Source organism: Simochromis diagramma, unplaced genomic scaffold (genome assembly GCF_900408965.1).
Source record: "Simochromis diagramma unplaced genomic scaffold, fSimDia1.1 OVJJ01000308.1, whole genome shotgun sequence".
NCBI classification, from domain to species: domain Eukaryota; kingdom Metazoa; phylum Chordata; class Actinopteri; order Cichliformes; family Cichlidae; genus Simochromis; species Simochromis diagramma.
In genome coordinates, this window is record NW_024386785.1 from 2,730,701 (window position 1) to 2,754,336 (window position 23,636).

Sequence of the window (23,636 nt, forward strand, 5' to 3'; positions counted from 1 at the left end):
GTGAGTCCGGAGAGGGCTGCAGAAACTCTACTGCTGCCCTCCAATCAGGCTGCTCAGCCACAGGCCTATACTCCTGGCAGGAAGAAGGACGCTGAAAAAAGACTTGTGAGCTGAGCTGTTCAGCTCAGAGGTGGTGTGTGTGGGTATCCTGTTCCTATTGCACTCTTCCAGTTTGGGGGTTCACAGTTCCTAATGCTCCTATTACCACTGAGACATTTTGTGCTTTATTCCTACACGTTTGCTCCACTTCTTCCTTCAGTGCCCTGTCCTTTACCCCACCCTCCTTATTTCTGATGTTACTGTCTGCTGGGATTGCCACATCTATCACAGCTGTGGCTTTCCGTTCCCTGTCAGTCACCACTGTGTGGTGGTTGGCCCGCAGCCGCCTCTCTGCCCAACAGGACCTCAGCCTGCTATTCTTTCTCAGCTGCCTTCTGATGTGTCTCCTATCAGGCCTTCTGCAGCCCTGATGCTCGTGCACACTATCCCAGCCACTTGGTTGTGCCTCTCGGCGTCTGCTGTTTCAGCTCGTATCCTACAGCCTGCTACTGTGAGCTGGACTCTCTCTGGGTCACTGTTGCACAGCATGCAGCTTGCATCCTGTGGTAGTTTGTGCTGTGGTAGACTCCTGTCTCAGTTTATCTGGTGCATAGGGGCCATGGACAGAGCCTCTGCGATGTCCTTCAGGCCGGCTTATTTTAGCCACTTCCACTGTCTCTCATCCATCGGTCATCATCAAACATCAGAATTTCACAAAGAATCCCAACTTTTAGAGACTTACTAAACTGCCTGTTTTATTTCCATCAAACTGCTGTAGGACTTTTGAATTCAGTTTCATAAACACAAAGTTGAAACAAGTCATTCAACTTTCATAATTATCAAGATAGCGAGATCATTTACAGTTATTCTGGTCTCTGGTGTGTCTTAGCATCAGGAAGAATGAAAACAGTATTAGTGAGCAGGTTAGGAGGTCAATATCAGTCCTGTATACTTCATTCATACCTCATTCTAGGAGAATGAAAAATTAAGAAAATAATTGCTTGAAGTTCATACAGTTATATGACCACAGACTCATCTCTACAGATTGTTGTGTACTGTTCTTCTTCTTTTGGTTGGTCCCTTTAGGTCTGCCTACAGCAGATCAACTCATCCATGAACCCCCTCTGAGGTTTCCCCTTTTCCTCCTGCCGGGCAGCTCCTCTTCAACATCCTTTGTCCAGTATATCCACTATCGCTCTCTGTGCATGTCCAAACCAACTTTGTCCCTCTGACATACTAATATTCTAACCTTGTCCATTGAATGCCTGAACATCTCCACCTCAGCCTCCTGTCTTTTTATCAGTGCCACCATCTCTAAACCACACATCACAACAAGCCTCACTACTGTCTTTTAAAACTTCCCTTTCACTCTTGCTCTTGCCTTGACACTCACTCCACCCTGCCTGCCCACACTCTCTGTTTCAGCTCTCTTGTGGACTTGCAGCTTAAATTATCAACTCAAATAGCTGCTGCAGCCCTGGATAGATGCACTGTGACCCCTGTGACCAGAACGCTTCCAGTGTTGTGCCAAAAAGTGATTAAAGGTTGGTGGTAATTAATATAGAACCTGTCAGACACATCTCAAACATATCTCTCATAAATGATACGACTTTAAGTATATTAGACATAAAAGCACACAGAAATCTGTTTTTGGTAGTCCATCGCTTTGATCTCACTAATTGCGACGACTCAGTGAGCATGTAGCCCCCTCTGCTGGTCGGACCCGAAGAGTGCATGTCCTTATATGGCAGCTGCCCGATATCCAACCCCGGGCCGCCTCCTCCTGTAGGCTGCGGCGGGTGGACAGCCCCAGGAATAAGGATACAGCTAGTTAGCTGTGTGCGTGTGCGGAGCCCACAAACCCCGACAGGATCGTGCGGCTCCCAGATCCCGACCCGCTGGGCTTCAAACTTTACTCTGGAGGAGCTGGTATGGAGTAAAAGGAGCGGAGGGAGTGCGGGTGAGTCCCGCGGAGCTCGGAGTTAATGAATCGGAGGTGGAGGAGCAGCTCGTGGAGTGTAAACAAAGTTTTCTGGGGTAGCTTGTTAGCTAGTTAGCCGTTAGCGCCACAGCCCAGTTGATGCAGTTATAAACAGGAATGTCAGCTTCAAATTAGAGGGCGGAGACTTAAACGTCTAATCCACGGTGCTCGGATAGATTAACAGGAGCTGTGGGAGTTTTTCCGCTTGAGCTGCGGGGTGAGTTCGTCCAACCTCCGGAGAGCTAACTAAACGCGTTTATCGTGTGATGCTCAGTAACTTTGAACCCCCCGACAAGCAAAGCTGTTAGCTGGTTTGCTAACGTCACACTGCTGTGCGTGTTAGCCTCCACCTCTACAAAATACACATTTTATTACTGGTGTCCACAGCTGATACATGTGTGTTTAACGTTGTTTCTGGTGTTGACTACATAATAATTATCTGAGGCTTTCACGGACGTCACGTAAATTCTCTTTCCTCGTGCTTAATAGTTGTAAAGCGTATTCAAACTTGTTTATATTGTTAATAGTAATTGTTATAATTGTTTGTTTAGCATTTTTTTTTGCGTAAAGATGCAGCCTAAAAGAATAGCAAAAGTAAAACAAACAAAAAGAATGAAAGAAGTAGAAAAAAGATTTGATCAAACAAAAATGAATTAAAAATAAAACTGATGGTGTCCCCCCCCCCAATAAATAAATAAACAAATAAATAAAAGTCCAATTTAAATACAATTAAAATGAAAAGTGAGCAGCAGAAGAACAGATGTTAATCAGGATTCACTGTTGCTGTCACTCAACCAGCTGTCAGCTGAGTTGCTGACTCCCAGCTCTACAGGTTAAAGGTGTTTGTTCTTGTTTTGGTGGTTTTGGAATAATTTTAGAAGAACACCAAAACGGATAAATCCTAAAATCTTGTTAAACTCCTTTCACAAACAGCCCAGATATACATGTTACAGAATGCAGTCTTTAGCAGTGCATATGACTCAGTTTACACAGCCTATCCTTTTTATGTGACATTTTATAATCCATCGACCTTTATTCAGCTGTAACTTTGTGTTTAGCACTTCTCTTTTACAATTCTTGTCTAAACTTTTTATTCTCTCTGTATGAAGATAAACACACCATAGTAACAAACCAGTCTAATTTTCCATACGCTCTAATGCAGCCTGCTGGATGGCTTAGATAAAATGCATTACAGTTGATGTAATGCAAGCACAGGAGAATGCAAATGAAAAAGTATTTTTAGATTAGATAAACTATTTGAATCATACCGTTGTTCAGCTGGAACAGGGAAGGGTTTGTGGCTTTATGGATCCACTATGATCACTAATGTTTCATCACTAGAGGTCAAATTGTTTATGAGCAGAGTCCATCTGCTGGTTGTTTTGTAGGTGATGTGGCTCTTTTGACTTCATCAGACGGCGACTTCCAGCTTCTACTGAAAGTAGCATTAGAATTAGTACTTCAGAGTCTAAGGCCATGGTTCTCAGTCAGAGTGCAGTGAGTCATCAGATGTGTTGAAAATGCAGAATTGGTGAGCGAGGCATCCTGAGGAAGTTCAGCAGGCCAAAGCCTGGCTGCAGGCTGACTTAGCAAATCGGTGCATTATTAATGTGTGACATGGTTTCCATTGAGAGGAGCTGCCAGCTCTGTAACTGGAGCCAGCTCAGCGGGTTTGTTTCACATGTGGATCAGTGTGTCTGCAGTCTCTTCCTGACCTGGATTCTAAAAGTGAGTGAATTTTATTTTTCCCTGTGGTGCTGATTCACAGTCCCAGACACAGAATAGAGTGATTTGCAAAGCAATTCAAGTCTGCGTTATAGAAAAATAACACAGAAAATAGTGCTGTTTTTGTCAAATAAATGCACTTTTGGAATTTGTTGCCACAAATGTGCCAAATGAAATTGCAGCAAGAACATGTTTCGTCTTCTTTTAACAGCACTCTGTAAGAGTTTGGGACCCGAGGAGCCCAACTGATGGACTCAAATGTTTTTCCATTCGTGCTTCAGGGTTTCAGCTGCTCAGCTGTTCTGGGCCTCCTTTGCTGTATTTGTTTTTGTGTGTTGTTGTTTTGCAGTTCTTATGAGTGGGTCACAGATGTGGACTCTTAAACTACAAGTCTAAAAAAGGAGAAAGAGGACAAGAATATACCATAACCAAATGTCTTGATGCACCTTCATCCAGGCAAGGACATCCCAAAAAGTTGAGACTGAAGAAGTCACTCCCACTGAAAACGCCACGTCCAGATGAACAGAATCCACTTTTTGGGATACCGAATCAAATGGGTTCTACTTGACTGAGATCTGGTGACCGGAGGCTGTTTGAGTCCAGCGAACTCAGTGTCATGTTCAAGAAACCGGTGTGAGATGATCTGCGCTTTGTGCACTGCTGCTGTTGTGCATTTAAAGATGTTCTTCTAGGACCCTGCTCGTAACAAGTTGTTTGAGTTAATGTTGCCTTCCTGTCAGCTCAAAGCAGCGTGCCCCTTCTCTGATGCCATCATCAAGGCTTATTCTTCCACAGAGCGGCTGCTCACTGGATGTTTCATTGTAAACCTTGGAGATGTTTGTGCGTGCTTGGTTTGAAGTTTATCACTGCTTACTAGAGATGGACCGAGCCGATATTACGTATCGGTATCGGTCCGATACTGACGTAAATTACTGGATCGGATATCGGAGAGAAATAAAAAAATGTAATCCGATCCATTAAACATCAGAAAAGCACCTCACAAAACTTGTGACACGGCGTAACTCGGCTCATAACCGTAGCATAACCGTAACTGCCTCTCTCCCTCTCCTGCTGCTACTTCAATCATGAAACTGATCAATGATCAGCTGATCGGCTTTTCTGTTGCGAGTCCGTTTCTCCTGTTTGTTTTTGTCCCACTTTGCACCAGAAAGAGGAAACCAGCGGCTGAACAACAGCAGCACGTTTAAGCTTGATCAGTTGTTGTTAGAATTTATTTAATATTACTTTCTACTCCAGGATCTTTTTCTATGCAGCTGACGCTGGTAACTGTGCAGGGGCGGATCTAGCAAAGTTTAGCCAGGGGGGCCGATAGGGCATGAACAGGGAAAAGGGGGCACAAAGACATACTTTTCTTTCTTATTCTCATTTAAAATGTCGAGCTTTTAATAAATAATTATCTGAATCTTACACCCAAAGTTTTAATCTTATGTAAAATATATAGAAGTCCATTACTGTATATAGTAACTGTTAAGTCTAATATACCCCAGTAAGCTATAGTACTTTTTCCTTTGGGAACCATCTGTGCAGTTCTGTTGAAGAAATTTGTTGAATCTATTTAATTATTCTTGAAAAATAATTTATTTCTTCATTTTTTTTTTTTTCACACTGCATCAACTTAAAGTTGATTACGTCGATTAAGCATCACGAGGTGGAGGGTGGGTGGTTCCCTTTTTTTTTTTTTTTTTTTTTTTTTTTTCGCTGGGAGTTGGAACCCTATTAGTTAGGTTGCTTAATATTTCTGCTAAGTACTCTTTAAAATAGAAGAATAGGGAGGATGGTGCAGGTTTAAGTTTATTAGATTGATCAGTGTTGCTGAATTATGAAATATTTTGGGTGCAGTGTGTTTGTTGCATACAGGTATAACAGAGTAGCTTTAGTGTTGTTGTTTATTTAAACTTGAGTATGAACTCATACAAAATGCAGCAAGATATTAAAAAACAATTTTATTGATTAAAAAACACTGTATCAGATTCATATCGGTATCGGCAGATATCCAAATTTATGATATCGGTATCGGACATAAAAAAGTGGTATCGTGCCATCTCTACTGCTTACTGAAATCGGTTTGTTGGCATTGAACAGGCCTACCTAATGACGTGGCAGGTGAGTGTGTTTCTAAGTACAGCTTCGTTATCAATGCTACATATACATTTACATGCATGTAGATGTATACAAATTACATGCAATAAAAACCTGTGCAAAACTAGAATGAAAAAACAAATGAAGCTTTAAAATAATATTATCAGAAGATGCTTTAATAAGTAATAGATAAAATGACCTTGTAATCTTCTATTTCTTTAGGCTCCTCCCCCTGTGGTGGCCTGGCAACATCATGGCGTCTCGGCTGTTGGACCGCCTGAAGCGCTCGCTGTTTAAAGATGGTCAGGGGCTGGAACCTGAGCAGGAAGAAGGTGGCGGGCCGGAAGAGGAGGCGTTCAAGCAGGATCGCTGGGAGGACGAGCTGGCGGAGGATGAGGAGTGTGTAACCGATCGGCTCGGAGGGATGCTGTGCTTCGACGGCACAGACGGCGGTCTGGAGGACGGAGCCGAGGGTGAAGGGTCAGGACAGGACAGCGACTCTGACTTCCTGGGAGAGTCGATGGAGGATGGTCCCAGCAGCATGGGTGAAGTGCTGTTCTCTCTTTTCACTCGATGGACCTCGAGCGAAAACATTTTAATGTGTGAATCTGATTGAAATCAGTGCAGATCAGCACTGATTCAACATCTGTTGAAATTCCTACATACAAGAATGACCCGAATGAGTATTCTTCAATACGGGGCGATCGTTGGGAGTTCGTCTTGTAATCGGAAGGTTGCCAGTTCGAGCCCCTCTCGGTCGTTGTGTCCTTGGGCAAGACACTTCACCCGTTGCCTACTGGTGGTGGTCAGAGGGCCCGGTGGCGCCAGTGTCCGGCAGCCTCGCCTCTGTCAGTGCGCCCCAGGGTGGCTGTGGCTACAACGTAGCTGCCATCACCAGTGTGTGTGTGTGTGTGTGTGTGTGTGTGTGTGTGTGTGTGTGAATGGGTGGATGACTGGATATGTAAAGCGCTATACAAATACAGGCCATTTACCATTTACCAATACTGTTGTTTGGTTCAAAGACTTAGCAGACATTGATTAATGATCAGCAGCAAAGTCAGACTGGGCGGCTGTGACAGAGTTTATTTATCAGCTATCGATAGAAAGTAACAAAAGTTTACCCAGCGATGGAGCACACAACAACTCACAACCTAGCAGCCTGCAGTTAATACATACGGGGATGTTGTTCATAGTTGTACTAATGCTTTAGAGATGTTTTTATAGCTGAAACCAATTAACAGAAACTATAATCTAATGTAATATGTTAGCCAGCTCCATGGTTACAGCTCAGCAGTGTTGATCTCCAGCAGGGGAGCAGTTTAGCTTCAGTCCACTGGAGCTGAACTACACTCGAGGAAACCAGGGCATGTTGTACTCCCTGGTCACCTGACCTGGCTTTCACTTGTCTTTTGTAGACACCAGTCCTGTGGGTATTTCCCCAGTGGGCCACTCCTCCTCTTCCTCCTCCTCCCTGCTGACTCGGCAGCTTCAGGAGAGCTGGAGGAATTTGCGCGGACTCAGTGGAGGAAGCTCGGTGTCCTCTGTGAGATGGCAGACGGACAGCGTGTTGTTCGAGGTGACCGACGCCAGCGTGGTGCAGGACGGCTCCTCAAAATATGTGGTGAGTTGGCAAAGAGAAAAAAAACTGTAACACAATAACCAAAACAGACATAAAAGCTTCCAAATCCAGGCACTCTAGATTTGACAAAGGCCTTTAATTTATTGGTCTTAGGACAAACAAATACACCGACAGGTATCAGCTTGTCCCTTCTTCAGGCTGCTGAAATACGAAGATGCCTACAGAGCAATTTGAGCTTCAGGGCCACAGAGAGCCCCTGACCCTTGTATCTTCTCTGTGTAAAGTGCTGGTGCACATCCATAGATTGGATTTGGATGCTCTGATCAGAGTCACGTATACGTAATAGTCTCTGATCCACAGGTGATGTTTTAAATGTGCCGTGGGACAGATCTGTGCGCCGTGGAGCTCAAACTCTCTGCTCTCCGTTTCTCTCCAGCTGTACACGATCCATGTGATCCAGTCTGGCGCCAGCGATAAGATTCCTGCTATCATCACGCGTCGGTACTCTGACTTTCGGCGCCTCCATGCCACTCTTCGCCGTAAACACGGCGAGCACATGGAGCGTTTCTGTTTCCCACGTGAGTAAACCTCATGTATGCTGTCTTACCTTGATGCTGTGGTTGTTACAGTGGTACAGGGAAGTAAGAACTTCATAAAACATGAACGTTTGGTTTGAACCTCTGCAGGAAGAAAACTCAGGAGGAACTTCACAGCAGAGACGATCGCTAAGCGGAGCCGGGCGTTTGAACAGTACCTGTCTCACCTGTGTTCCCTGCATGCCCTGCGGGGGGCGCTGTGTGTCCGTCAGTTCTTCTACTTAACCGACTTGGAGACTGGACAGCTGCTCATCAGGTAACTCTCATAAACCTCTGTCTCCTCACCTTTATCCGTCAATGTCAGTGTCGCGTAAGAAAACTTAACAGGAACAAAGTGAAATGATCAAAATGCTCTCAGTGCTGAAATGTTATACTGTTTCTATTACGCAGATCGTGAAACAGGCTAAAAAACAAAGAATGTATTTAATAGATTAATAAAACTTTGAGTTAAACAATTGAGTCATCGCCAATTTGTGCTCTGAAGCTAGCTGCAGTGTTTGCGCAAATTAATTATGCTGTGTGGTCAAATATTAGAGGAAATATGTCCAACATGCACTCTTTGTTGATCAGTGTTGGGTCACTACTCAAAAAAGTAATATATTACACATATTACAAATAACTAGGGATGGGTATCGGTTAGGTTTTATCCGATACCAGTACCAAACCGGTACTATTGAAACTGTGCCGGTGCTTAAATGGTGCTCGAACCGGTGCTTAAAGAATGGAGAACACACACTTTGTCCAAAAACCTCTCATGTTTAGCTGTTTCCCTCTTTTTCTTTGGTCATTTTAGCCTTTTTGGCCAGGGTGAAGGGAGTATCTGCCATCAAACAAGAAGACAGCCGCATGTAACTACGACGGTGTTTGCTAGTTCACCTTACATGCATTAATGTAATAACGCGGTTAGCCTACTCAACGTAAATTACACACGAACAACATTAAGCTACTCACGCAGAGAAGAACGGCTGCTGCTGCATCATCATCCTCATCATTTCTGCTACACTGGCAGGGCTAGGGGCCAGGACTCTCCTCTTTGGGTTTTTGGGGGATGTTGCTAACTCCGGGTCATAACAGGCACCACACCCGCAGTAGATGTGCTCGGTGTGAGGTCTCGCAGCAAGCTATCAAATACGGTGCATTTCTCGGCTTTTAACAAAACGCTATGCGTCGCCAGGTGTTTCATCAGATTCGAGGTGTTACCTCCTTTGACAGTATCACAGTATCAGCTTAAAGCACTTGTTGCTGCTGAGTTTGCATCCTTTGCTGTGAAGTACAGCCAGACTTTTGACCGCTTCGCTTTGGGCGTTTTTAATCTGTAGCTCTGCTCTAAAAGAACATACGTACCTGGACCCGCCTACTACGCTCGCAAAGATAAAATGATTGGCTGGAATCCAAAGTGTATGACATCCGGATAGCGGATGGTTATTACCATTTATGTCAGAACCGGTGCCATGATGACACCGGATACCGGTACCCATCCCTACAAATAACACTTTAATTTAAAGTAATGCAGTACGTTACTTGGTTACTAAAGGGAGATGATAATTCATCACATTTATAACATTACTTTCAGTTTACTCTGTAAAACAGCCTGAAACACATTGTGTCATAATTACCATTTAACAGTATAAACCTGAGGCTACAGCCCCCCGCACCAACACAAATCCCTAATGTATTTAGTTATGAACAAAAAGCCGACAACACAAAACGAAGATGAAAACCAACACGAAGAGACTTTAAAGCCGTCGTCACGGTGATTCAGGTAGAAACGAAGGCTGCAGCCTGACGGCTCATCCGTTTGTTATGCGATGAAGTTCAGCGGCGGCTCGCTTCACCGTGGTGCTTTGCATCGCTCTGGGTTTTTGACTAGCTTAGCATTAGCATGCTGTCTGTGCAGGTGCTTGCAAAGAGTCGAAGTTGTGTTAGCAGCATAATACAGTTGTTTCTGTCCTGGATACAGTTTACCATTACGCTCTTGCCCTTTTGTGCAATAGAAATAAAAGTTGTGTCCATCTCAACGCTGTAAACTTCTATTTTCCTTCTCCAGCAACTGAAATCAGCTGATATCAGAGCAAATGTAAGAACCAATAAGCAGGATCAATAGGCAAGTAGACTAATAATTCCAACTAGGAAAGGTTCTCGATTGCCATCCCTACTGAGTACACATTCATACAATAACTACTTTGCTGCACTGAAACAAACATTGCTTCAGTATCCTTTTTGATTCTAATGGTTGACTGTGGTTTACAAAATAAGCACAGTTTTCCTTAATTAGACTTCACTTGAGTCCACAAATTCATCAGGAATGTGTTTACTGACGTCAACTATCAAGTGAAAATATCAAGATTTCTCAACTAAAAGACTCGGTCCATGCTGGCCATTAAAAACAATGTGGATCCAGTTTTATTCAGTTTTATTTAATTGTATTTATATAGCGCCAAATCATAACAACACTCATATTAACAAAGAAATATAGTGAGAAAACCCCAGCATTCAGATGACTCACTATAAGCAAGGACTTGGCGACAGTGGGAAGGAAAAACTCCCTTTTAAAGAGGAAGAAACCTCCAGCAGAACCAGAAGGGGCAGCCGTCTGCTGTGACTGGTTGGGAATGAGGGGAAAGACACAAGACAATAGAGTAACTGTGGAAGAGAGCCAGACTGTGAGACTTCCCATTTTGTCCATCTTTTATATACAGTACATGTATAAGGCTTTGGTGACGAGTGTTTCCTCGGTGAGTTGGAGTTTTTGTTTATAGGTTTGGCTTTTTTTTCAACTCTGTAACCATAAGGAAACAACTATAAATGATATACAGAACAAATTTAGCGTATGCCTTAAGGCAGGGGTGGGCAAACGTTTCAGGTAAGGGGTCACATTACGTTTGAAAATTTGACAGGCCAGCACCAGATGCATACTGTACATATCAAACAGAAGCCTAAAAAGGCCTTACAGTGACAAGTCAGACTCCCACGTAGCTTGTGCCTCTCGATGACCCCAACATGCTGTCATACAGGTCCTCTCCACCCATTTTCCCCTTTAGGAAGGCCAAAAACTCCTCCGTTATCCCAAAATTGTCATTATTCCCATCCATTCTGTACATCCAATTTCTTGCGCTTATCCGGGGCCGGGTCGCGGGAGCAGCAGAGAAGCCCAGACCTCCCTCTCCCAAGCCACCTCCTCCAGCTTATGCGGGGGAACGCCAAGGCGTTCCCAGGCCAGCCAAGAGATATAATCTTTCCAGCGTGTCCTGGGTCTGCCCCGGGGCCTCCTCCCGGTGGGACATGCCCGGAACACCTTGCTCAGGAGGCGCCCAGGAGGCATCCTTGTCAGATGCCCGAACCACCTGAGCTGGCTCCTTTCAATTTGGAGGAGCAGCGGCTCTACTCTGAGCCCCTCCCGGATGGCTGAACTTCTCACCCTATCTCTAAGGGAGAGGCCAGCCATCCTTCGGAGGAAACCCACTTCCACCGCTTGTATCCGTGATCTCATTCTTTCAGTCACTACCCACAGCTCGTGACGATAAGTGAGAGTAGGGACGTAGATCAACCGGTAAATTGAGAGCTTCGCTTTTACACTCAGCTCCCTCTTCACCACAACAGACCAGTACAGCGTCCGCATCACTCCAGCTGCAGTACCAATCCGTCTGTCGATCTCCCGCTCCCTTCTCCCATCACTCGTGAACAAGACCCGAGATACTTAAATTCCTCCACTTGGGGCAGGGTCTCGTCCCTGACCCGGAGTGGGCACTCCACCCTTTTTTCTGGCTGAGAACCATGGCCTCAGGTTTGGAGGTGCTGATTCTCATTCCCACTGCTTCACACTTGGCTGTGAACCTTTCCAAGGCAAGCTGGAGGCCCTCACCTGATGAAGCCAACAGGACCACATCATCTGCAAAAAGCAGAGATGAGATCCTGAGGCCACCAAAGTGAAAGCCTTCTGCCAACTTGGCTACTCCTAGAAATTCTCATTTCTAGTCATTATTCCCATTGTTTAAAATTCAAAGCTGAGCGGTGTCTCTACTTTCGTCCAGTGCCAAAGAATACAACTCTGCTTTTTGGTTTAGCTCACTAGCTAAGTCTTCATCAGCTAGCTCAACACAGTGAGTCACTGTCCTGCGTGATAAGCTAATTTTTTTTTCTAATTTGTTCAACATCCCTGGACGCACTCTTTGAGAAACTGCCCTTGCTGGTATTTGCTAATTTGAATGCCAGCAAACAACTTTGTGCTTGATTCTTGGATGCCAGTTTGTCGGCTAAAAATGTTTTGCTGATTCTGCAAACTAGCTGCCGACCCCGTTCTTGCATTGACCGGTTGTTAGCATTATTAGCATGCTTGGTGGAAATGTGACAGCTGATGTTGTATTCACATCTAGACATACAGCCTTTGACTGGGGTGAAAAAGTATAAACACTCAGCACTCACACTCGATGTTTCTTTTCTTTTCTGAGCATGAGACCACAAATCATTGCGCCTAATGCGCCATCTGGTGGAACGCCAGGTGTTACAGGACAAGGTCAAATGAATGCAGTCATAATTATCATCTGATTTGGGCAATTCTGTGCTAATCTTCGGCAGGCCAGATTAAAAAGACCAGGATGTGGCCCGCAGGCCGTAGGTAGCCCATCCTGCTTTAAGCAGAACTCTGTTAGTCCAGGACAGAACAGCGCACCTCAACATCTCCTTAGCTTGATGCTTATTTCTAAATGTACTGTAAGGATAATATTAGATTTTCTTGTGCATTTCTTGAGTTTCATTATTTATTGAGCGGTTTGCCACTGTGAGTGTTTCACTGTTCAGTTTGTCTTGTTTCGTTGAGGGCGGGACGTTACCAGGATGCCTTGGGTCCTCTGCTCAATGCCAAGAGACTGCAGCAGAAACTGGGATGGGCAAGTTACTATGACAACCAGACTCAGGCCCCTCCTCCAACCTCCTCCCATTGGTTCTTCACCCTGGTGGGACTGTCGAGCTGTTTCCAGCAGGTGGACCAGCTGGAGGAGGCTCGAGATCACTGTGACCACGCCCTGCGTGTTCTCACCCCCACAGAAACTCAGACTAACACAGAGGATAAGCCCCTCCCACCTGACAATAAGCCCTTCCAACCGTCGGAGACATCGCGTCTGGACGACGACAGGCCACACCCCTTGCTGTTGCCGCTGTTACGAGTGATGGTTCGGCTGTCGTGGCAGACGGGAAAAGACAAGCGACAGTGGGAGGAGCTTCTGCAGCATCTGGAGGAGCGGTGGGTGGGGCTAGACAATCATCCAACCATCAAAGAATTTCTGGTTAAACACAACCTGCAGGATGGCGAGGGTGAGGGCTAAAGAGCGCGCATGCTGCAGAGTGCAATCAGTACAGTACGGGTCGAGTGTTAGAGCCACTGCAGGGGAAACAAAGCCGAGATTTTCAAAATAAAATCTGAATGTTTTGAGTAATTTTAGTTTTATTTCTAATAAAAAAAAAAAGTTATTAAAGGGAAAAAAGTTTCACCTATGAAATCTGCTTTTTAACGTTGTGATGTTGGGCATTTTTTAATGTGGGATTGGAGGCAGCCTCAAGTGGCTGTTAGAGGAACTGCAGCTGCTCACACGAGTTTGGTTTCAGTAATAAAACCAAAAACATTGTTCTGAAAAAGAGTGATGTTAATGTAATGAAAGAGTAGGCTTCAGTAAATATCTGGTGGAAAGAAGCAAATCACAGAAGCTTGATTACAAAATGACGGAGCTGATGAGACTGAAGGACAGTTGAGGCCTTCACCTGAAACTCGGCCAGTTCAAAATCTCAGTTTTCATTCCCCCTGACAGCGGCTGTAATACTCTGAGTACTAATGGATCAGTCAAGGGTTCAGTCGTAATTTCAAAGCCTTAAACTAGTTCAGTGGTCTTTGTAGGTCCGATGCTTCACATGAGTTTTGTTCTTAACCGTGACTCCTCACAGGATTTCTAAAACAACAGCCTGTTATTCTACTTCAAGAGGAACTTCTACAATATTTAAGACTTTTCTTTTTCAAATAAATTTATTTTGAAAACTTGATCCAGTCGAAGAAAAAAAGTGTCCACATCACATTTTCAGAGTTACAATCAATGAAACTGCAGAAATGTTTCGTAGAAACGTGAGGAGCACAGATTAAGAACAAAGCTCCAAGAAGGAAGCAGAGGAAGGAGAAAAGGCTGCCTCAACAATCACGTTTCACTCTGTGACTCTGAGGAGGAAAAACACTTACAGTTTTAAAAGTCCTCTGACTTCCTACTAAAAGGTTTACTGATGATTAACAGTGTTACATATTGCAGCATTTAAAAGGGAGCAAACGGTGCCGAATGTAGAGACTCCTTGAATCTTGTGGACGATGCACGACGGGTTAAAGGCGCCTTTAAATGTTTCACAGCAGAAAACTTTGAGCTCTGATGAAAACAACAAGACGAGCGACACATGTGCAGAGCGCATCCTGCAAAAACAAATGACAGTCAAACTTTAGTATCCATCTATAAATCGATATCGGTAAGTGGGGCGGGGCTTTCTACTCATGTTGAGCACTCAGAGGCCCCCGGCCTCATTCACCCAGTCACGCACACATTCATGCAGTGCTTTTATTTAACACTCAGCCATCCCATATTACTCTGCTTATCCGCTCGCTCTCGTGTTCGGCTGCTGTGGCGTCGATCCGACTGTGCCTGTAAATAACTTTACTGTGGCGCACTGAGCTGAATTTATGTTACTGCAGTAAATGACTAGAGTAGGTCTTTAGGTCATTTTAAATATATTTATATTCTTAAATGTTTTGTTCGTCATGTTTTATTTCAAATGGAGCCTTTCGCGTTCCTCGCACTGAGGAATTCAGCGTCAGACGCTGTCACACGTCCCTGCTAATATATACGCCTGTTTCTCTTATTCCTGCATATAAATCAGTCACGTTCACCATATTATCAAACTGTGTCCGGTGTGGGTAAAGCTCACAGGGCTGAGCAGGTGGATCATATGGCTTAAGGCTGTTGCAGAGGCCTTCACGGTTCCCCCCGTCCTTTCTCTGTTGTTGCAACACAATAAAAACTAAAAAAACAAAAATATACTTTAAAAAAACCTTTTTTGGTTGCAGGGTTAAAAAATATAGGCACCACGTTATCTGAAGGTTCTGTTAATTGATGGCTGAACTTGACAGTTGAGCTGGATCCATGATCAGTGTCTCAAGTCAATTAAAAAATATATGCATGTTCAAAACAAGATCTGTGGCACACTAAGTGTACATTATTCAGACAGTGCTGCAGGTGAGCATCCTGCTAACTCATTTAGTGCTTTAAAAGGTTGAATGATTTTGATAACATGTAAGGCCTTTTTTATTTATTTTTTTACAAAGAGTGAAATTATTCAGTGCCTTTCTAGATTTTAACGAGGTTGTGATCCACCTGTGCACCAGGAATAAAGGGAATTGTGAGTGCAGGTCAAACAGGAGCTGCAGAAACTCCACAGCGCACCTGTAAAGACCTGAGCTGTGACACAGTCGCGCTCACGCTGAGCCTGCTCTGTGTGTGTCTGCGTTATTTACTCTTTGTGAGAGAGCTTTCATTTCACAGCTGAGGAGTAAAGTACTTGCACGTGTTTTCCTCCACCTGCACCGTTTCCACCTGCAGTGGAAAATTTCAGCGGAAAGCTTTGCCTGCTGCCGGTGCGTCACATATTCAGCGGTTAAAGAGGCGTTAAATGAGAAACGCTGTTTATCTGGAGGAACACTTAGCGCCTCTCCTCCCCCCACACAGCTCTCACAGCTTCGCAGTCATTCGAGGTAAAATCTGCGTGCTTTTTACGTGGATGCGGTTACTGTGGAGACCGGCCCGAGTGGACGGCCGCACGAGACAAAAATAGATGCGAGGAGCTGGATCTACATCAGCAGGAGAAATGTCAGACGGGACTGATGGATGGAGAGGAAAACAGGTGATTAATAATGAGGGACTAAGCAAAGTTGCCAGCGCCGTGATTTTGGGGCTGAAGGTTGGACACTATGCACACGTAGAGATTTATGCACTTACTGTGTCACCTGTCATGTAGAAAAGCTGCTGATTTGTCAGATGTGAGTGCTGCAGGATCACAGTACATGTTCAGTATTATGCAGAGTTCTGTTATATCCAGCTGTTCTGCCGCACTACACAAACCCTGCAACGCTCTCAGCTTCACTTTCTCATCTAATCTGGTAAATGTCTGTCTGTGTGCAGCACTTTATGCTTCTCTTTATGCACTAAGGACCATCAACCCTGTGATGAGTGCAGGAGCAGCTCTGGCTCCTGAGCTCCCTCTATACTGAAGGTAGAGTCAGAGAGGCCACTGCAGAGGAAGCGTGTATACTGGAGACTATGCACAGTTAGGCAGTTTCTCACTTCAGTTGTGTTAGCTGTGACCGTTACACAGTAACTGTCAGCCTGCTCTGGTTTCAGACAGACCACAGTAACCACAGGGCATCGAGGGGGGTCAGCGCATTCACACCCCGACTGTGAAATACTGTCAGACGATGCTAGTGCTACAGAAGCATGTGCAGGGTGTCCTTCGGTCTCAGCGAGTCTTTGAACGTAGGGCCGCTGCTGCAACTAAGGATGATCTCAGTAAACCTGAACCCAAGTGACTCATCAAAAAGCAAGAAAACACTTGGAACAGTTAAATCTGGTTTGATGTCCACACAGCTGAGCCGAGTGTTTTAGTGCATCGCTCTCTGATATTTCAGTTTGAGGAAATGAGCGGCAGTGTGTCAGAATAAAGTCCTGCAGGATGCTTCGTGGAGCTGTTGTCTGCCTTACTTTCCACCTCACATGTGTGCAGTTTCCCAGCACAGAGGGAGAAGAGTGGGTTGAACCAACTAATAACTCTAGTGCCGGACGTCCTTATTTTGAAGAGCTGTTGAGGGACGGCAGAGGAGTAAGTGATTTTAACTCACTCCTTACTTTCAGTTTAAGCAAAAATGACTTTCTGAGAGGTTCAGCTGAGATTGTGGTTTGGGTTCAAATATGCTTCTTTGCTGCATTGAGGCTGCGCAGCGCTTTAGATGAACACTGTGCAGCTGCAGGTTCTGCAGGACCTGACTGCTTCAGGGCATTACACAAAGCACCTTTCTCTCTGCTGATCTCACAGCTGATTGGTTTAGACCAAAAATGTGGAACGTGGTTTCCCCTCTCAGCCTCTGCAGCTCTCCATAGCTGCCAGCTGTCTGTTAATAACAGATGACATTATCATTATTTTTATTTTTACATTACAAAGCCAGTCTGTGCAAAAAATATGAAAGTCCTCCGCCTAGTACTAGTTTCTGGAAGGTCACACCTGATTTCTGTTTTCTTGTTTTTGTGTCTTATAACCTGAGCTGCAGTTTGCAGTGAGAGCGTTTCTGTGTTTTGTGACACTGACGTGAAAATGAAAACAATCATTTGAGCTGTTAATCGCATGAAATGTGAAAAACTGCAGTTACTCTAAATGTGTCTCCTGCTCCTCGGCCAGCTTGATGAATTTTTGTTTTAACGGTGTTATTTGGGCTAAAGCTGACGCAGACACGTCACAGATGTTTCTAATGGTTTGAAAATGCACTTGTTGTGTCAGATGTGCAGTTTTCAGTGCAGACTGTGTGTATCCCACTTTATGCAAGCGCAGCAACACGTGGAAGAAATCGGTGCGTGGGGAGGCTTAGCGTGGATCTTTTGGCCTTTGCAGCAGCACGTCATCGTAGAGCTTTATTCAAGTTTATTTTCTGGAATATGTTTGTTACAAACTGCAGATCATGCCTTTGTTTTTCTTGCATCTCTGAGATGAGGGCTGTGATTCTATTCTACTTTATTATAGTAAGAAATGTGAAGATCTTGACAGTTGTATAAAATTATAATAAATATATATTTTTCTTTTACTAAATGATGTCTTGTTTTTAATCTATATGTCCTGAAAGCAAACTGATGATGTTACCTACTGACCGAGTCTCCTATCAATCATTTCTTTAGGTGACCTAATGTAACGCGTTTCCAAAGAGCTTGTTGTCATATAACACATGTTTAGCTTCATCAGTTTGCTCGGGCACCCATAAATTTTCAGCGGGGTCTGGGGTCAGGTGACTTCTTTGGGGTTCAAGTAGCTTTTCCTAGATAAGCTGTTTTAGGCTCCTTATGCTGGTGGGTTAAGAATCCTCCACAAAGATGTAAACCAGCGAGAGAAAGTATCCAGGAGTGATGGACAGGAGGTGAAATCTGGAGCCAAATAAACTTTTTAAACAACATTTTAACTTAAAAGGACAAAATTTCATTTGTTAAATGTTAAAATTAGACAAGACAATTTCCACTGTTGATAAAAGGAGTTCAAGTGGATCAAAAACACTCGTTTGTGTGGAAAACGACACTGCTGCCAAATCAAAGACACTCTGGGCAACAAGAGCCTGGAAAGAAGGCTGTTACCTGAGGAGCAACACTGCACAACAAGCGAGTGCAGGTCTGCAGGGAGGTGGCGCAGAGGGTGTGGTTGATGTCCTTTACCCGTAGAAACCTTCAGTCGAGCCTCGATCTCACATCGATGAAGCCTCTGTGACGCTGCACTCAGGTCTGCACAGTCAGCAGTTTGTCCTCATAACAGGTGAGCAACGGCTGCAGGCTCAATCGAGCTTCTATGAGTCAGGTAAATCCATTAGTTTCATAGGGGCGTGGCCAAACCATCGCTCCTTCCAGAAGATTTGTTGCAGTGGCCGCTTTGTCTCCTAATGCAGGTGAGTTTAATTCAGGTGTTCTCAGGCGTTCGGATCCTGCTGTAGGATTTCTTTGTTATCTAAGCCAGAGCTGTTGAATGCAGATCGCTGACACGGCAGACTAACATCTTTGAAATTACAAAGTAAAACATTTTGCTGTGGCTGTCGTCGTCGGTGACTCTACAGTGTGACGGGATGCGAGCAGGTGGGAGGGTTTCTGAGAACGTGAGATTCAAAGGCAATGACAGAGGTCACAATATGAGCCTGACTGTGTGCTGAGCTCATCCTAATGTAGTCCAGGTGAGTGATTAGACGATGAAGAGCTAATCACTCACTCGCAGCTGAGGATGCAGCTGGAATTGGTAAGCAGCCACACCTCTGAGAGGACGCTCAAACAGGAAACCCGTCCACCGACACAGAGGTGGCGGGACGGCATCGAAGACACGCAGCGTCTTCTGTTTCCTTTTGGGAGCTGATGCAGAGCACTTTAATCACAGTGACAAAGATCTCTGCCTCTGACGCACTTATTGCAGGATTCAGTCATACGTTACTTTAACAGCACGGTGTTAGCTTTATCAGTTCCTCAGTCTGCATACTCAGACACTCATGTTTTATTAGCCATAAACAAAATAAGTGAAATAAGGTCAGGGCTTGAAATTGTGAAACAATTTTCCAAAACAAACAACATATTTAAATTTCAGATGTGTCAAAAAATATTATGGCCCTGAGTTTGTGTCTTTATTCTACTTTAACCTATTGTCTCCCATATCTCCTCAAATATATCCAAAGTTTCCCTGTAACGGTATGGAGAGTGTATGTAACCCATATGTGCAAAAAGTTTATTCTGCTGTTGGACCTTTGTGATGTCATCAGACACACAATATGGCCGTGGCCACAGAAACCTTACACGCCTGATGTTTTAAACCTTGTGTCTGTGAGGGGCAGCCAATCAGAAGAAAGCTGTTTTAGGCAGATGAACTGAAAGATAAGATATGCAAAGCTGCTTGGTTAGAGTCCAGGAGTAAATACGTGGAGCTGCACATGAACAGAGCGGGTCCCCTTTAACGATGGCGGCAGTGATGCCTCCTGATGACCAGCAGAGGTCGCCCTCTCTCAGCACATTTAGTCATGATGACGCAGTTGGCTTTGAGGTTCCTCAGATCCTCTGATGGAGGAGTTTGCTCAGTGTGAAGTACATCGCGGGCAGTTGTGTGTGGCAGCTGTGCGGGGGTGAAACAGTTGGACGGTGCAGAGCGTGCAGGAAACGGACCCGCTCTCAGATTCAGCCCAGGTGGCTCGCTGCTGCTTTTCTCTGCACAGCTGACGACTGTAAGCTGTAAATCAGGCCTGTGCGAAACATTACCATGGTGACAAGGCCAAGAGCTGAGAGCTCAGCTTCTGTGGAAACACCAGTTGCTATGGCAACGGTCACGGAGCAGGAAAGAAGCGCCAACATGGCCGTCGATGGAAAGCGTCACATCCGAACTCGGAGCGCGCGGTCACAGCTCGTTTTTTTTTCTCGCCTTGCAACGAATGAGGGGAAAATGAAAGAAATCTCAGTGACACCTGTGACTGTGTGAAGCCGAGCGCTGGCTGTCATGGAAATAACTCATTTGGTACAGGAAGGGTTTCACTGGTCCGCTTCAGACTAAAGAGGCTCTTTGTGGTCAGTTTCGAATCCTCATGTTTGTCCCGGGACGAGAGCTGCTGATCCTCAGTGTGAAACAAATCATTTTAGCTCCCTTCCAGCTCCTGTAGTTCTACTCTGTTTCTGATTGGTTGCCCTTCATAAACGGAAGGTTTGAACAACAGGTCTGTGGGGCTTCTTCGCTCAAGGCTTTATATTTTCATTCTAGAAATTCACAGTGTGGCTTTGCATTACTCACCGCTGGAAGAAATCCTTACTTACTTAGCGGTATCATCCTGTGCCTGTGAGCTGTGCTTGAAGACGGCACAAAGAAATGAGCTCATCGTGTTCAGCAAAGCTTGCTTGTAAAGCCTTGAGCTGAGCGTTTTCACCTTTGTCACTAACAGAGATGGGCAGTAATCCGATTACTTTTTTCAAGTAATGAATAAAGTAAGGGATTACTAATGCAAAAAGGTAATTAGATTACGGTTACTTTCCCGTGAGCACGCTGCGTTACTGCGTTACTAAAACCGTGATTTTTTTTTTTTTTGCGAGAGTGTCTCATGACAGTGACGTAAGCGAGTGCGGCATTTGTGTGCAGATCAACAATGGATCATATATCGAGTGCAGAGAGAGTGTGAGTGTGCAGCGTTTAAAGCGTGGAAGTACTGACCTTACTTTGAGTTTGATTCCATAAAAAGTGACAAAAACATTAGTGTCCGCTGTGCGTGGGAAGAAAACTTCTTTTTACAGCTAAAAAACCCTAAACTTCACTGACATGACGGCTGCGACACACCTGCACCAGGGCAAACCTCTGCCTGCCTCAATCCTGCTATACAGGTGAAAATAGAGCAAAAGGACCTCTGAGTCTTTGATTTTATTTATTTTCTGCTGTGTTTTACTTGCATCTATTTGAAAGACTGAGTGTAAACACAAAAAACTTTTATTTTATGTGCTGGAATGTGCAGAAAATAGGTTTAAATGTTAAATTAATTTCTTCCAGTCAGAGAATGTTGCATATAATTTAATTTTTGCTTGATGCATAAAGTTAAAAGATTAAAACTAATAAAACAAATTTTAAAAAGAGACTTTTCCATTTGATTACATTTTGTATGATGGATTATGCAGAAAAAGTAGAATTGGGATTGAAGCGATTGAAGATCTGTCGCTTCATTACCTATTCAGGGTGTAAATCGTGTTGTTAAAAAGTAACTAAGTAACTAATTGCTTTCAAAAATAAGTAATCAGTAAAGTAACAGGATTACTTTTGGGGGGAAGTAATCAGTAATTAGTTACTGATTACTTTTTCAAGTAACTTGACCAACACTGGTCACTAAAACCAGGTGTTACAGGTGAGACAGATCTGACAAACTACAGATCCCTGCTTGGTAATCACATGTTAAATACCCAGACATCGGGTCTTTGGTGCTGCTGTAGTAGGTTATGCTAACGTCATTCCCATAGTGAAAAAGAGGGCCATCATAGGGTCTGACGCTGGGTCCAAGCCCTGATTCAGTCAGGGTGCTGTTGCCTATCCTGTAGAGGCCTGTACATCCCCCCATGGTTTCCTCCATCCTCTTGAGACTCTGCTATGAGACAAAGCAGGCTTATCTATCTGTGTCAGAAAATAAGGAAAAGAGGAACAGGATGGAATCCAGTCTTTAAGTCTGACATCATTAGCCATGCCTGGGCCCAAACTCTGCTGCAGGACCCTAAGTCTAACGATCACTGTGGCATCACAGAGTTAAAAACTGTCTAAATCGTTTCATCTGTAATAAAATGATCAGCGTTGCTGCTTTACCAGGTGTAACAATTAAGTTTAGCATCCATGAAAACTGAATTTATGAAATTTAATGGAGTTAGAAGTTAGCAGGTATATAATGACGTGCTATGTGATTGCTAGCGACACAGCTACGTTAGCATAAACAGTGAAGCTGGAGGACGAAAACTAACTTTTTTCCACTCGATAAAAGTTAACATGAGGGTTCCCGATGGTTAGGGACAAATGCAATCGCATGGCAGGAAGCTGTAAACGGACCAAACTTCAGTCGGGAGAACAACTGAGATCCACAATACGAGGTTAGTCATTCATATACTGCTGCAGGGGCTGGGCTGTAGTTACATCGTAAGGTTTTAAAAACGAAGCTTTAAAATGATTAGCGGTAATAAAAACCTAGAGAGGCCGACTGTGATCACTGACTGTTTTTAGGGGCTTGTTGAGATTAAATAGAACAAGATACAAAACATTAAAACATGTTAAAAACACAACAGCCTTATTAAATGCAGACTACTTTGGGCCCGGAAGCAGGATTCATCACGTCATCACTTAAAGACCGGATAGGTTCCCATTTAGGGAGAATTGGAAAACGTAACTCCTCCCACCTGCAACTCATCATAAGAAATTAGTTGTGTTTCTGTATTTGACTGCAAACATAAAGATGGGCAGCAGAGAGCAGGGTCCAGCTCATCAACATATCGTCTAAACCTGGTTCGCCCCAGAGGAAAAGGCCACGTCCAAAACATTTGTCCACACTATTCACTTAAAACTTAAAGACACACAACTCACAACACGCATGTTTAAATGTTCACAGTTTACTGACATTTCTTTACAGGAGTTCTGGGTGATCGATCAAACCAGCAGAAATCTCTCACAGCTGCAACAGTTTCACAGACATCATGATTCAGATTTTCTGTCACATTTGTGAGGTCACAGGGTTCATGAAAACACAATCTGAAAAAATAATCGACACCGTCTCGTCAGTAGTTCATCACACATAAACTCGCTTCCTGACGTCACGCAGACACGACCTGAGCACCAGGCGTTACAGTGCAGTTGTGCAGAAGGATGCAGTCCCTCAGAATCAACCTGCCACAGACTGCAGTGAGAAGTTTGGCAACACGACCTCAGATTATTGCACACAAAATCGGCGAAGATGCATGAACAGATTCGCACAACCTGAAGAACATGAAGGGTCATTTACTCTCTAACCGCAATCCTCAAAATGTGCTGAAGCATACTTTGTGTTTAAAAGAATTCACCAATAGCCACTAAATAAACGGTCAAACATTTGTGGAAATTTGCTCATTTCTCTTTTCTTTTGAGACTGGAACCAGGACATCGCTAACAACCCTGAAACGACCTCTAAAGTTACCACGCTCATGGTTTCTTGATGGAACTGCTTTTTGTTCAGCGGTGACTGTGCGCTGCCTGTGGCACCATGGCGTCTGATCTAAAACCTGTCCTCGGTGACAAACATGGCTGACACTACGCGGAAGAGAAAAGAATTAAAACCACAAAT

General features: G+C 44.3%; 1 protein-coding gene across 2 annotated transcripts; it reads left to right on the forward strand.

The window, feature by feature from the left end:
- Positions 1-1,816: 1,816 nt before the first annotated feature.
- Positions 1,817-17,893, forward strand: snx21 (sorting nexin family member 21). Of its 2 annotated transcripts, none has more exons than XM_040022762.1 (6): positions 1,817-2,237; positions 6,068-6,390; positions 7,261-7,466; positions 7,861-8,002; positions 8,111-8,276; positions 12,837-17,893. In XM_040022762.1, exons 2-6 carry the CDS (start codon positions 6,099-6,101, stop codon positions 13,339-13,341), a joined length of 1,311 nt encoding a protein of 436 aa, XP_039878696.1. In that variant the 5' UTR covers positions 1,817-2,237; positions 6,068-6,098; the 3' UTR covers positions 13,342-17,893. The 2 variants fall into 2 exon arrangements, with proteins under 2 accessions (XP_039878696.1, XP_039878695.1); XM_040022761.1 differs by having other exon boundaries at positions 1,818-1,999.
- The last annotated feature ends 5,743 nt before the right edge of the window (positions 17,894-23,636 follow it).

Excerpts from the sequence above, each read along its gene's own strand:
- snx21 (XM_040022762.1), top strand. The coding sequence starts at position 6,099 with ATGGCGTCTCGGCTGTTGGACCGCCTGAAGCGCTCGCTGTTTAAAGAT. Across the intron at positions 6,391-7,260 it reads GGATGGTCCCAGCAGCATGG|ACACCAGTCCTGTGGGTATT; the intron begins GTGAAGTGCTGT and ends TGTCTTTTGTAG. Across the intron at positions 7,467-7,860 it reads ACGGCTCCTCAAAATATGTG|CTGTACACGATCCATGTGAT; the intron begins GTGAGTTGGCAA and ends GTTTCTCTCCAG.